This window comes from Anguilla rostrata, chromosome 6 (genome assembly GCF_018555375.3).
Source record: "Anguilla rostrata isolate EN2019 chromosome 6, ASM1855537v3, whole genome shotgun sequence".
Taxonomy (NCBI): Eukaryota; Metazoa; Chordata; class Actinopteri; order Anguilliformes; family Anguillidae; genus Anguilla; species Anguilla rostrata.
In genome coordinates, this window is record NC_057938.1 from 35516165 (window position 1) to 35529993 (window position 13829).

Sequence of the window (13829 nt, forward strand, 5' to 3'; positions counted from 1 at the left end):
TATGAACAATTTGTTGATTCATCGACTGTCAGTCACGAGCACGCATGTCGAATATTAAATTGAATAACTGAAAATGTTTTTTATTTTCAATTTTAAATTCTCAAACCATTCAAAATAAAAGATCACCAAATGTAACCCAGGCTGCTGCTCTAAATGGGTAATAGAAGGAGTGGGTGGGGGTTGCTGTCATTCACTTTGCTTACCGACAGTTGAAAAGATAGCCAGTTTGTAAGAGTGCCACGTGGGGAATGGTTTTGAAAAGCTCAATGAAAGCACTGTTCAGCGCAAAATATGTACTGCCAAAATATGTGCTGCCAAAACCACACGTCGACATCTATATGATGTTAACCCACCTAAGAACCGACCATCTGAGGCAAATAAGTCTGCAATTGCCCTTTTCAGATAGCAACAGATCCACGGTCAGAAACGTGTGGCATTCACATCCCTAAATAAAATTCCCTTTAATAAAAGCTGAAAATCTGCACTTTAATGGGTATTGTTTGAGAGAAAATTGAAAATTGTGGAGTACTGAGGAAAATCAAGAAAAAAAAGTGTTTTCATCCCAAACACTATGGAGCTCACTGTATGTACAGTACACACACACACACAGGCACTCACGTGCAAACAAACAAACAGCCGCTAACATACAGAGTAACACCAACATGCCTGAATGTGCAGCGGTGCCTTGGAGATACGAACGCAATCAGAATGGAAATTGTTCAGAACTCTGAAAGGTTTGTAACCTTGAAAGTGACAAAACACACACAGTTGAATCAGTCCTATTGATTGGAAGCAATACATACAGTAGTCTTACTTTTTAATAGGCTACTCATTTTGTAACAATAAAAGTTTGTAACTAATAATGAAAAACTTCTGGTGAATGGAATTACATTAGAAAATGTCTGTTTCCTGAATGATTAATCTCGTGTTCAACAGCTTTTTGTAAACTCTTCTCTTGTTTCTCTTTTCTGGCCCTTTTATAAAACACTAATTACCCCCCCCCCCCCCATTGAATTACTTAGCAATAGTGCTAAGACATGCCCCATTGTCTTAATTTTTTTTTTTTTAATCACTAGAAAGTGGAACTCATTTCAGTTTAATGCTTGTATTTTTTCATCAGCAATAATAATGCCTATTGATAAATTGTGACAGCTTGTACTACTTCCTGGTTTATTTGACCGGTCCGTCTGTAAGTCCGTCCACTAACAAATAAATACCATTTTACTTGGCAGAAATTTTCAAGATGATAGGTCATCTATTCACCTTCTTTCTGCCTTGGTAGAGTACAATTCAACACAATTCCATTGTCTCACCTGGTATGTCAACCAATTGCTGTCAGGTTCTAATAGCCACTCCAGTGCTACTGTACCTGCTACCCCCACCCAAGCCAACACCATTGGACAGATACCTGCTGCAGAAGGGTGTCCCGCCCCCCTTCCGACTGGTCCAACAGCCTCCTGGTCCTCTCCAGCTCCTGTTCGACCTACAGGGCATAAAACCATGTGCTCTCACTCTTACACTGCACTTACACTCATAGAGAAACTCTTACCTGACCTTACCACTCACACAGCCTCATTCATGCCGAACACCTGCTTATTCGGCCTTATTCATGCTAGACACCCGTACTCACTCCACCGTGCATAGCCATTAATGCCTTACGACGCAGGCCATAAGTAATGTGGGCGGGGCAGGCAGTGTATCTCCCACCACAGCCGGGACTGTCGCGGTCAGGATATGATTCATCGTCGCCCCGGGAACCGGAGCTTTGGGAACCGAAGCGCAGCACCCAGAGAGTTGGGTGCTCTTCTTCAGAAATCAGGTCGAATCATTTTTCAAAGGTAAGGACGGGTCATCCGGGGATGTACCGCGTGCCTGCCCCCCTTTAACCTCTCTGATAAAAACGACACGAAACGGGAGGCGGGCTTTGTTATCAGGAACTCTTTTGCCGGATTTCAGTTCCAAAGTCAGATCCCTTAGGAGGCAAGAAAATCTCATTCCCCCAAGACCAAAAAACTGAAAGACTGGGAAACGCTAAACGGGCAGCAGGAACGATGTGGGGACACACTACCATTCCATTTGAAAGAGGGAAAAAAAAAAAACAATAGACGCGGATAGCGGCTCAGACAGGAGCACTGCCTCCTGGTTCAGAATGTCTATTTTATGGCCGTGACCATGGTAACCGAGCCGCTTTTCATCAGGCCCACCGGGAGGGAAAACGCAGGTCTGTGGCCGTTAACGTTCTGAGCGGGAAAAACGGCTCGCGCGCCGACAGCATTAATTACGGGCGGACACAGAGTGCTCCCCTGGCAAATTAACGTCGCGATGCGCAAACTCTCTCTGCTGATCTAACGATTTACAATTTAGATTAACCTACGGGTTCAAGGCTGCCACTCTGAGACTCATCCGTCGGGAAAATTCAGCGGTGCGAGATGACTCAGCAAAGACCTGACACTGCAGGGCACGTCGGACAGGAAGTTGGAAAGAGCGCTGCATGGACAGCACTGTTACGAGCACCAGCCACACAGAAACTTTGATCTGGTGAGAGGTTGAGCTGTACAGTGCATTTCTATGGTGGGAGGTGAGCTGTACAGTGCATTTCTATGGTGAAAGGTGAGCTGTACAGTGCCTTTCTGTGGTGAGGGGGGAACTGTACAGTGCATTTCAGTGGTGAGCAGTACAGTCCCTGTGGAATGCTCATTCAAATCTGTTTTATAGCGCTTTGGTAGATGTAGAGGCCAGTTGGTTTATGTATGATTTTATCGTTTCTTCATCCTTTCGTCACTTTTAATTGTGTATAGTGAATAGGCATACAGTCTGGCTGTTGTTCATTTGGAAATATGCTAGCCATAGAACCGTTCTGAATGTGTTTAATGGAATGAGTGGAATGAGTCCAGTTTGTAACAGCATGTACTTGGTGCATGGGTATGGTTCAAAACTTGTGCATCCTGTCCAAAGCAATGGATGACTTGGTCACCCAGCTTGGTTTAATATCCATTGGGTCACTTACCAAGCCGGGGTTCTGGTACATGCACACAGTGTAGCCGCCACAACTGGCATAAATGTAAACAGCAACATAGTAGTTAAGAGGGGGGATTCAGCAGAGATTCTGTACAACTTCAAAGATCTTTAACTCATGGAGCCCTTTTTGTATTCATTGTACTCCTTCGGCCAATCACCATGATAGGATTTGCTATGAGTCTGCACAGCACTGACCAAACAAAAAGGTCCAAACAGTGCTGTCTGCACAGCACAGACCTAACAAATAGTTGGGGAATTGGGGAGAAGATCCACACACACACACACACACACCCTCTCGCACACATACCTTGTTTTTCTCACACTCTGATCTCAGCAGACTGCTCTTCATTGCCTCCTCTGATTCACCAGCTGCGCCCTCTCGCCTTCTCAGAGCCTGCAGGAACAACGAAAAAAGCATCATGGTACTGTACAACACGGTACTTTATAGCGAGAGGTGAACAGCTACTGTTCACCTCTCGCTATAAAAATGCACTGTACAGCTCACCTCTCACCATAGAAATGCACTGTACAGCTCACCTCTCACCATAGAAATGCACTGTACAGCTCACCTCTCGCCATAGAAATGCACTGTACAGCTCACCTCTCACCATAGAAATGCACTGTACAGCTCCCCTCTCACCACAGAAATGCACTGTACAGCTCACCTCTCACCATAGAAATGCACTGTACAGCTCACCTCTCACCATAGAAATGCACTGTACAGCTCACCTTCGCATAGAAATGCACTGTACACCTCACCTCTCACCATAGAAATGCACTGTACAGCTCGCCTCTCACCATAGAAATGCACTGTACAGCTCACCTCTCACCATAGAAATGCACCGTACAGCTCACCTCTCTCCATCAATTTGTACTGCACAGCTCACCTTTCACCACAGACATGCCCCACACTACTCACTTTTTACCATAGATATTCTGTATGCTCTCATCTCTTTAAACATGTGCTGTATATATTTATTTGCTTGTTCGTGGGTGTGAGTGTGCATATGTGTTTACATAGTAGCACTTATACTGTGCAACACAAAGTAACCAAGCTATGCAAATAACATTCTCATTTGAGGGTGGTAAAGTCATTGGATCTAAAGTGTAGATTGTGCCCAAAAATAATTTTCGCAGTGCATAATTAAATAAATGCATGTTGCACCATAGATGCAAAGTTCTGCATCTCCCGTTCAACTGACAGAACCGCAATAGTTCTCCATGGAAAAATGAACAATAACCTTAATTTCAATGCATTTTTTTAACCTTTGGAGACTTTCACACACAAGCACTTACATACATATAATAAACCAGCACCCTACTCGCAGTTCAATTAACGACAATTCAGGCGAGAAGATTGGCAAATGAAAGTGCCTTGTGTTCTGGCTTCGGAGAGACAACGCGGAGCACTTCCTGCTTCTGAATGGGAGCTTTTCATTTCAGCTCCCGCCATTCAGAGTGACACAGAGAGACGCTGGAACGGCTCGGCGCCCCGGGACTCTTTCAGCCCGGGGCCCGCGCTTCACAAAAACTCAGGAAACAAAAACGGCGGCCCTCAAAGCAGCAGATGTGACGCTCGTTGCCCGCGAGCCGCAATCAGACGCTGAAAGTCCCTTTCTTCCACCGTTGTAAGAGACAGAGCTCGTTTTTCCCCCCCCCCCGCTTTTCTCTTAATTACCGTACAGGATCCTCTATTCCCAGCTCCCGGGGGGGAGCACCGTCTCCTCGTTAGCACCGTTCAGATTATAAAGATGTAAATCAGCTGGTATTTATCATTTGCAGAGGCTACGGAACGGAGCCGATTCTCATTCGAGGATAAACGCTGCCTCCTTGTGGGCGACTACGGAATCGCACACCATTTGTGGCAGACTTCACAAAAGCAACCTCTTATCCACAGACTGCTAAACTTAGCTCTGCAGTGTTGGCGGGGACGGGGGCAGTCTCACCTGCTGCAGCCCCTGGGACATGCTCCCGCGCGGCTCCGGAAGCTTCTCCGCACACCTCCGCTCCGACCGGATCTCCTTCTCGATCTCCTGCAGACGCCTCTCCACCCGCGAGGTCACCTGCGTTCGTGTAAGCGCGGGCGTCAACGAATGAGAGCGCGCGATTTCGCAAGCATAGTAACACATTACCGTTTTACAGACAACACACCATTTCAACAGTAAATCTAATGCAGGTAACCATAGCGCTGATGGCCTACAGACAGGGCCCTTCTCTAGAACAGAGCCAGCGCACTGCATACGGGTTGCGGGTAAGAGTCACGCGCGGGAGAGCCGCGCTCGCCGCCTGCTCCTCACTCACCGACTCCGCTCTCTGGGGCGAAGCCAGGCTCTCGGACAGGCGCTCCAAAGTCCGCTTGGTTTCCACCTCCGTCCTTCGAGACAGAAAAAGAGGCGCCAAATCCAGGAAAACACGCTTTTCATACGTCCTGAATACGACTGTGGCGTTGTGTGTGTGGGGGTAAAAGAAATAGGGTCCCGGCAGGTACGTGTCAAGGGAGTCCTCATCTAGCTGTATAAAAGCACACACCTAATGCAAGCTGTTATAGCTCTCTGAATATAGAGCCTATAAAATGTAGCTCTTTATCATGTCTCATGTGGATCATGCCTCACTTCTAGTTTGACTTGCCATAACTACTGACTTAGCTTGTCCTTATGACATGAACTAGACTTGATGTTCATGGCTATGGATAACTGATACTTAAACAGAATTGTGCCTAATCGGATCTGTGTTCTGTAGTTGTTCCAGTGATCTTCAGTAGGCACTTACTGTATGTCACTTTGGATTAAAGCGCTTGCCAAATAAATATAATGTAAGGTAATATAAATAATATAAAATATGAAAATGTGAAATGAAATACAAGCAGGATTTTTCCAATTCATTTGATCCTAGATAAACGTCTTTGCTGAATAATGGGTTTAATGTAAATGGGGTGACGGCCTTTCTGTGTCATGTTATGAGTGGAACTGCATGAATGCGTACTGAAAAACGCTAAGGCGAGCAAGTAAATTAAAACTGCAGCCCGCCAAGCTCCTCGTATGATTTTAGAAATATGACTGTGTGGACTTACAGGGTAGAGCCACAAGGCTTTAAACTTCACCAGAGCACAGTATGCAGTGATATGGGGTAGAAACCTGAAGGGGGGGGGGGGGGGGTCTGTGGTTACCTGTTCCGTCGGTGGATCTCTCGGTTGACGTCGTCCCCGAGACGGATCTGGTCACTGCGCAGGTCCCGCAGAGACTGATGCAGACCGTGCACCTTGATGGTGAGAAACGCATAGCGCCGCACGACACAGCTTATCACATGACACAGTGCACCGCATGACACAGAACATCCCATGACACAGAGCACTGCATGACACAGAGCGCTGCATGACACAGAACATCCCATGACACAGAGCACTGCATGGCACAGAACATCCCATGACACAGAGCACTGCATGACACAGAGCACTGCATGGCACAGAACATCCCATGACACAGAGCACTGCATGACACAGAACATCCCATTACACAGAGCACTGCATGACACAGAGAGCTGCATGACACAGAGCGCTGCATGACACAGAGCACTGCATGGCACAGAACATCCCATGACACAGAGCACTGCATGACACAGAGCACTGCATGGCACAGAACATCCCATGACACAGAGCGCCGCACGACACAGCTTATCACATGACACAGAGCGCTGCATGACACAGAACATCCCATGACACAGAGCACTGCATGACACAGAACATCCCATTACACAGAGCACTGCATGGCACACAACATCCCATGACACAGAGCACTGCATGACACAGAACATCCCATGACACAGAGCACTGCATGGCACAGAACATCCCATGACACAGAGCACTGCATGGCACAGACCATCCCATGACACAGAGCACTGCATGGCACAGAACATCCCATGACACAGAGCACTGCATGGCACAGAACATCCCATGACACAGAGCACTGCATGGCACAGAATATCCCATGACACAGAGCACTGCATGACACAGAACATCCCATGACACAGAGCACTGCATGGCACAGAATATCCCATGACACAGAGCACTGCATGGCACAGAACATCCCATGACACAGAGCACTGCATGGCACAGAACATCCCATGACACAGAGCACTGCATGGCACAGAACATCCCATGACACAGAGCACTGCATGACACAGAACATCCCATGACACAGAGCACTGCATGACACAGAAAATCCCATGACACAGTCAGCCTCAGAATCTCTCCAGCCTCCTTTTCCTTACTCTACAATAAACCCCAGAGGAATGGGTGGAGCTCACACCACAGTAAACCCCAGAGGAATGGGTGGAGCTCACACTACAGTAAACCCCAGAGGAATGGGTGGAGCTCACACTACAGTAAACCCCAGAGGAATGGGTGGAGCTCACACTACAGTAAACCCCAGAGGAATGGGTGGAGCTCACACTACAGTAAACCCCAGAGGAATGGGTGGAGCTCACACTACAGTAAACCCCAGAGGAATGGGTGGAGCTCACACTACAGTAAACCCCAGAGGAATGGGTGGAGCTCACACTACAGTAAACCCCAGAGGAATGGGTGGAGCTCACACTACAGTAAACCCCAGAGGAATGGGTGGAGCTCACACTACAGTAAACCCCCGGGGAATGGGTGGAGCTCACACCACAGTAAACCCCAGAGGAATGGGTGGAGCTCACACTACAGTAAACCCCAGAGGAATGGGTGGAGCTCACACTACAGTAAACCCCAGAGGAATGGGTGGAGCTCACACTACAGTAAACCCCAGAGGAATGGGTGGAGCTCACACTACAGTAAACCCCAGAGGAATGGGTGGAGCTCACGCTACAGTAAACCCCAGATGAATGGGTGGAGTTCACACTACAGTAAACCTCAGAGGAACGGGTGGAGCTCACGCCACAGTAAACCCCAGGAAAATGGGTGGAGCTCACACTACAGTAAACCCCCGGGGAATGGGTGGAGCTCACACTACAGTAAACCCCAGGGGAACGGGTGGAGCTCACTCCACAGTAAACCCCAGAGGAATGGGTGGAGCTCACACTACAGTAAACCCCAGAGGAATGGGTGGAGCTCACACTACAGTAAACCCCAGAGGAATAGATGGAGCTCACACTACAGTAAACCCCAGAGGAATGGGTGGAGCTCACAGCACAGTAAACCCCAGAGGAATGGGTGGAGCTCACACTACAGTAAACCCCAGAGGAATGGGTGGAGCTCACACTACAGTAAACCCCAGAGGAATGGGTGGAGCTCACACTACAGTAAACCCCAGAGGAATGGGTGGAGCTCACACTACAGTAAACCCCAGAGGAATGGGTGGAGCTCACACTACAGCAAACCCCAGAGGAATGGGTGGAGCTCACACTACAGCAAACCCCAGAGGAATGGGTGGAGCTCTTACGTAGTTATCCTTCTTGCCCGCATCCGTGAAGCGCACAGTGGCAGACCTGGATCGTCTTCTTCCCGTCGTCTCGGGTCCAGAGTAGTCCCTCAGGGGAGAGGTGGGAAAGTAGCGATGACCGTCTTACACAAAACAGAGGCAAAAAACCATAGCGTGACCACGACTGTCATAAACACACAGACTGACAGCAGCCCATCAACACTGATTTCAACCCATACCCATGCATGTCATCATACAGATTTCTCTCAAATTAACAAACAACATAAGCACAAATCCCCTTTGAAATTCCGTACATTACTTGAGCAGTTTCTTACTGGACACAGAGCTGGCCTCACAGACACATGTCAGTCATTTACTGGGGGCGGAGCCAGCTCCCAAGGCACATCAGCACACTTACTGAAGATGGAGCTAGAATACAGGCCACTTATCACACTTATTGGAGGTGGAACAAGACTCGCATGATAGGCTTGTACTAGAGGTAGAGCTAGCCTCAAAGGTACATGTCACTCTTTCACAGAGGGCCAAATGTTCATCTCTTACTGGAGGCAGAACTGAACCCAAGACCACAAGTTATTCTCATACCAAAAACATATCTAGACTCAAGCCCGTATTCCAGTCTCTAAAAATAGGCAAGAAGACTTAGAGCAACGATCAAGCCCTTATGTCAGTTTCACACCAGAGCGGGAGCTTGTCTCAAGGCTGTACGTCAGTCTCTTACAGGAGGCGGAGCTACACACAAGCCTGTATGTCAGTGTCTCACCAGAGGCGGAGCTAGTCTCAAGGCTGTACTTCAGTCTCTTACAGGAGGCGGAGCTACACACAAGCCTGTATGTCAGTGTCTCACCAGAGGCGGAGCTAGTCTCAATGCCGTACGTCAGTCCCTTACAGGAGGCGGAGCTACACACAAGCCTGTATGTCAGTGTCTCACCATAGGCGGAGCTAGTCTCAATGCCGTACGTCAGTCACTTACAGGAGGTGGAACTACACACAAGCCCATATGTCAGTGTCTCACCAGAGGCGGAGCTAGTCTCAATGCCTTACGTCAGTCACTTACAGGAGGTGGAGCTACACACAAGCCCATATGTCAGTGTCTCACCAGAGGCGGAGCTAGTCTCAACGCCGTACGTCAGTCACTTGCAGGAGGCGGAGCTATACACAAGCCTGTATGTCAGTGTCTCACCAGAGGCGGAGCCTGCATCCAGGTCGCTGGTGTGCAGGGTAGAGACTGAGGCACTGCGCCCTGCGGAGGTCCTTCGCTGACGCTGGCTGCGCAGCTGCTGGATCGACTCCTCCAGGTCATCTCTCAGCTGCAGATAGCCAGGGACGAACCAATCAGAAGCGAGCAGCACAGGCCTTCACAAATCACAAACCATTTGATAGCTGCACATCTGGTATGCACCGCTGTTGCTTGGACTCCTTCAGAACCTATTTCAGATGGCCAGGATTGGACCAATCAGAAGTAAGCAGTGAAGATCACGCTACATTCAGTGATGCAGAGAGACATCATTGAGTCAACTCATCACCTGTGTGCACACACAGGCGCAAACAAGTGCAAATAAAACTTGTGCATAAAATGAATTTGCACAGAGGGGGTCCACGCTCACCGTTGCCATGGCTTCAGCCTGGTCATCTGTGTGTTCCCTGTATTTACCCAGCATCCTGTCCACATTATGTAGATTTCTACTGGTATCCTGGCAACAGTAAAGCGTTAATCTTAAGTAAATGGGAATAGTATGAAAACAGCAGAATATCACATATCAGTTATTTCATCAGCAAGGTCAGTTGTTCAATTAAAACTTTCTCAATATGATGATAATGTGTTCACTGATCAGCAAGCAGGTGCGTTTGACTAGTAGAAACTCATCGCCAAAAATTCAACACAAATTTCAACAGTTCGGATCACACATCTACCTGTAACGTATTCGCCAGGGTGTCGATTTTCGCGGAAATGTCCTCATCCGCGTTGGCTCTTCCCTTTCTGTTCCGGGGCTGCGTATCGCGGCCTCTGGCGCGGTAGCCCCGACCGCGCAGATAAGTATCGGATTCGCTGGAGGATTCCGCCATGGATCCAGGGCTCTGGCATCCAAGCAATACTGGCTGAGGATTCTGCACTAATTTTACTTAGACAACCATCATACTAGCACCATTTTCCAGTTGGACACTGCAAAAAAATGAGAAAAAATTTACTTGAACGGGAAATGTGCAAAATTAGCTGCCAAAAAGCTGCGCTGTTTTGGACGGAAACACACACGCATTATACTGCATGTAGCCTACAAATATTACATATAGATGAGTATTTAAAGAAATTTCCGGATTATTCACTGCCACTCTTCATGAGGCACCCCTGGGAAACATTTGCATGAACATGAACGCACCGGTTTTTACCACTGTATTCCCTATATCAACAATATCAAGGCTCCTAGAATGGTCATTTTTTTTCCTGGTGGAGGACAGGAGGCAATTTCATTGCAGCGTGTTGAGAAAAATGATTCACGAGGCAAATCCTGACACAAGGATAATAACCAGAGCCTGTTTCTTTGCCTGAGGCTAATCTGGCATCTTTGCAACTTAGGTTACCCTTTGAAAAAAAAAAAAAACAATTGGGCACTGGCTGCATAAATCTAGCACCCACTGCAGACTTACAAGTCAGAAGCCTTTGCTCAAGGCATTGCAAAAAAAAAAAAAAACTTCCAGACTGCAGTTTAACGGCAGGAAGATTGCGCTTTTATAGTAAAGCCACTGGCAGTACAGCATGTTTGGTGCCAGAGACGTTAAGCACACATTGAGAAGACTTCCACTGAATTTAGCTGGTTCAAAAATAGAGCATGATTCCAAGTCTAAAAATTAATTCATACCAATATTTCCAAAAAATGTTAGCTCTGAATAGGCTGTCAGAATCCCCAGGCTGCGATTAGTTACATTTATTATTCATAATGAAGGGTCATGGTTGAAAATCTGACTTATATAAACCAGTACATATGCAATTATATATAATTCACCAAGTGTCGAATATCTAGCCTATTTCATGCTGTTCCACCCCATACAATGTATCTGCTGTAAGCAAGAGACAGACCCCAACTGCAGTATAAATCAAGTGCAGTAAGGGAACAAAAGGACCCCTAATAGGGTTAAGCTGATAGAGGCTCACATGGCCAGTTGTGGTATGGTCTCCTGACTCTAAACTATGATTGGCCACAAATAGAATTTTTTGTATATGGTGATTGAATGAATTTCATAGGCTGGAACAACAGTTCTTTGTCTCTGAAAACTACACAAACTCATGAATTGGACCTTATATTTTCGATGACTTAACACGCACCTCTTCCTGACTGGTCGTTTTATTAATACAACACTGCCGTTTGTTATCTTTATCTTCAACACCGTCATTGCTGCAGGTTCCCCCAGGGCTCAATTCCTGGTTCTGTTATCTCCTCCCATGGCTTGTCTTATCGCTGCTATGCTGAGGAAGACACAACTTTTCTCTCCTTCCCTGCCTATCATATACTGTAGCTGGCTTCAGCAGAGACCTCAGCTTGTCTTCAATATATCTCTAGCTAGATGGCAAACCATCACCTGAAGCTCTAGGCTAAAATTGAGATGCTGTACTTCCCTGCCAAGTCAATCCAGCTGTTTGACCTTTGACCTCACTCCACACATCATCACCACTTTCATCTGCCGGGATTCTCAGAATGGTACTGGGCAACACACCGCACCTCTCCAAGAACATCATGATGGTACGTCAGGCATGAACATTCTTCCTGTATAACGTTTAGAGATTCTGTCCATGCCTCACAACCTAGTCGACCCTGCTCTTTGTCCAGGTGCTGCTCATTCCCTGTCTGGACTACTGCAACTACCTTGCTGACCCCCCTACCTGCAGCTCGTCCAGAATGATGTTGCTCTCCTTATCTGCAGCCTCCCCAGGCAGAGCCTTGTCATTCACCTTTATATCTCGCTCCACTGACTATCTATATCAGCCTGCATCAAATTCTAAACCTTACGGTGCAAGCTGGTATGCATTCAAAGGATCGTCAAACCCTACACACTAGCCAGACTATCTGTTCTGCAACCTCAGGGACACCGATGTTCTCTGCTTTTGTAAGTTGCTCTGGATAAGAACTTCATGTGAATGTATTGAAATTTAATTCTCTAACCCAAGTCAGTACCTCAGAAGGGGAATAAATCAGACACAAATATCTAAACAACTAAGTTCGATTTAACTGCAAATAGGCTAAACATAACGTTGGCAAACTTGCGTTCTTTCATTTTCTGTCAGTTCACATTTATTTGGTGAATGGTAACGCATCATAGAAATAATGATGCCAGTATCTAGCCAGATAGCCATAACACATAGTCTACACAAATAAAATCATTGCTATCTTGTATTTGTTTCACAACTCGAACAGTAAAAGCAAATGTATTTGCAGCCCATTTGTTGATAGCTCGCTACCCAAAAAACGTGAACATTTCACAAGTGATGAATGTCATTGGTCAGCGGATGTTATTTGTAAATGCCCTAGAGCTGAGTGGCACATCAGTTAGCTAAACATCTGAATTTTTATCACCTATCGATAGATAGGCAATGATAGCTGGCTAGCTACCTACAGTATCACAGTGATCAACCCCCATGGTTATCGTCAGATAGACACCTAACTTGACAACGCATTACAACCAGTGCAAGTGGTCACGAAGAAGTTCACAAACAGCCAACACTGTTACTATCACCCCGGAATGGTCCAGCCTGGGTCCAGTACATGAACATTACAGTAAGTAACGTTAACGGAAAAGGCTTTCCAGCTAAGCTTCCATGTCTTGGCTTGGCTTCCATATCTCGTCCTTAACTTGAAAGCAGGGCTTATAATGCTTGTGAAGGAAATATGACTGATTTGCAGTTTCTTACCTGCGAGTCAGAACGAATCCACAGGGCAACTAACTAATTCGTGTTCGCAACTGTTACTGCGCTGAGACTTCCCTTTTCCCTGCTATGGCAACTTAAACTGGCCGCCCTAAAACAGGAAGTCTTCAAGGACCCCTGTCGAAGCACGGACAGTAGGGAAACGAAGTTTGAAGACGTACAATTTGCGATTTAAAATTTTCAATAAAAACTACAAATCCCATACATCCACTTACACATACGTTCCTCCGTTTTCAAAGCGTTGTCTATTTATTTGAGACCATTAATATGCCAGGTTTTTATCATTGCGCCACTCTGCGCGCTCTTTCTGATCTCGCAGAACTGGCAAATCATTGCAGTGTTCCTGAATTACTTCCTTGCTCCTACAGCATCCTAATGATATTCTTTACCCAATGAAAGCCTACTGCTGCACTACTAATACTAGAAACATCCAAGAGTAGAAATGATATGTCGTTGTAAACACAGTAACACTGTAC

At 46.6% G+C, this 13829-nt stretch overlaps 1 protein-coding gene across 5 annotated transcripts in view; it reads right to left on the reverse strand.

Annotated features, from left to right (window-relative positions):
- Positions 1-13494, reverse strand: part of LOC135257013 (centrosomal protein of 128 kDa-like) — a 52596-nt gene extending 39102 nt beyond the window's left edge. For all 5 annotated transcript variants that reach the window (XM_064339358.1, XM_064339356.1, XM_064339357.1 and 2 more), the window contains exons 1-10: positions 13339-13494; positions 10350-10599; positions 10043-10129; positions 9619-9745; positions 8439-8560; positions 6185-6276; positions 5320-5392; positions 4965-5081; positions 3326-3412; positions 1409-1483 (exon numbers count right to left, since the gene is read on the reverse strand). In XM_064339358.1, the coding sequence (XP_064195428.1) occupies positions 1409-1483; positions 3326-3412; positions 4965-5081; positions 5320-5392; positions 6185-6276; positions 8439-8560; positions 9619-9745; positions 10043-10129; positions 10350-10502 (933 nt within the window). In that variant the 5' untranslated portion in view covers positions 10503-10599; positions 13339-13494. The remainder of the gene's footprint in view (positions 1-1408; positions 1484-3325; positions 3413-4964; positions 5082-5319; positions 5393-6184; positions 6277-8438; positions 8561-9618; positions 9746-10042; positions 10130-10349; positions 10600-13338) is intronic.
- Positions 13495-13829: the final 335 nt, after the last annotated feature.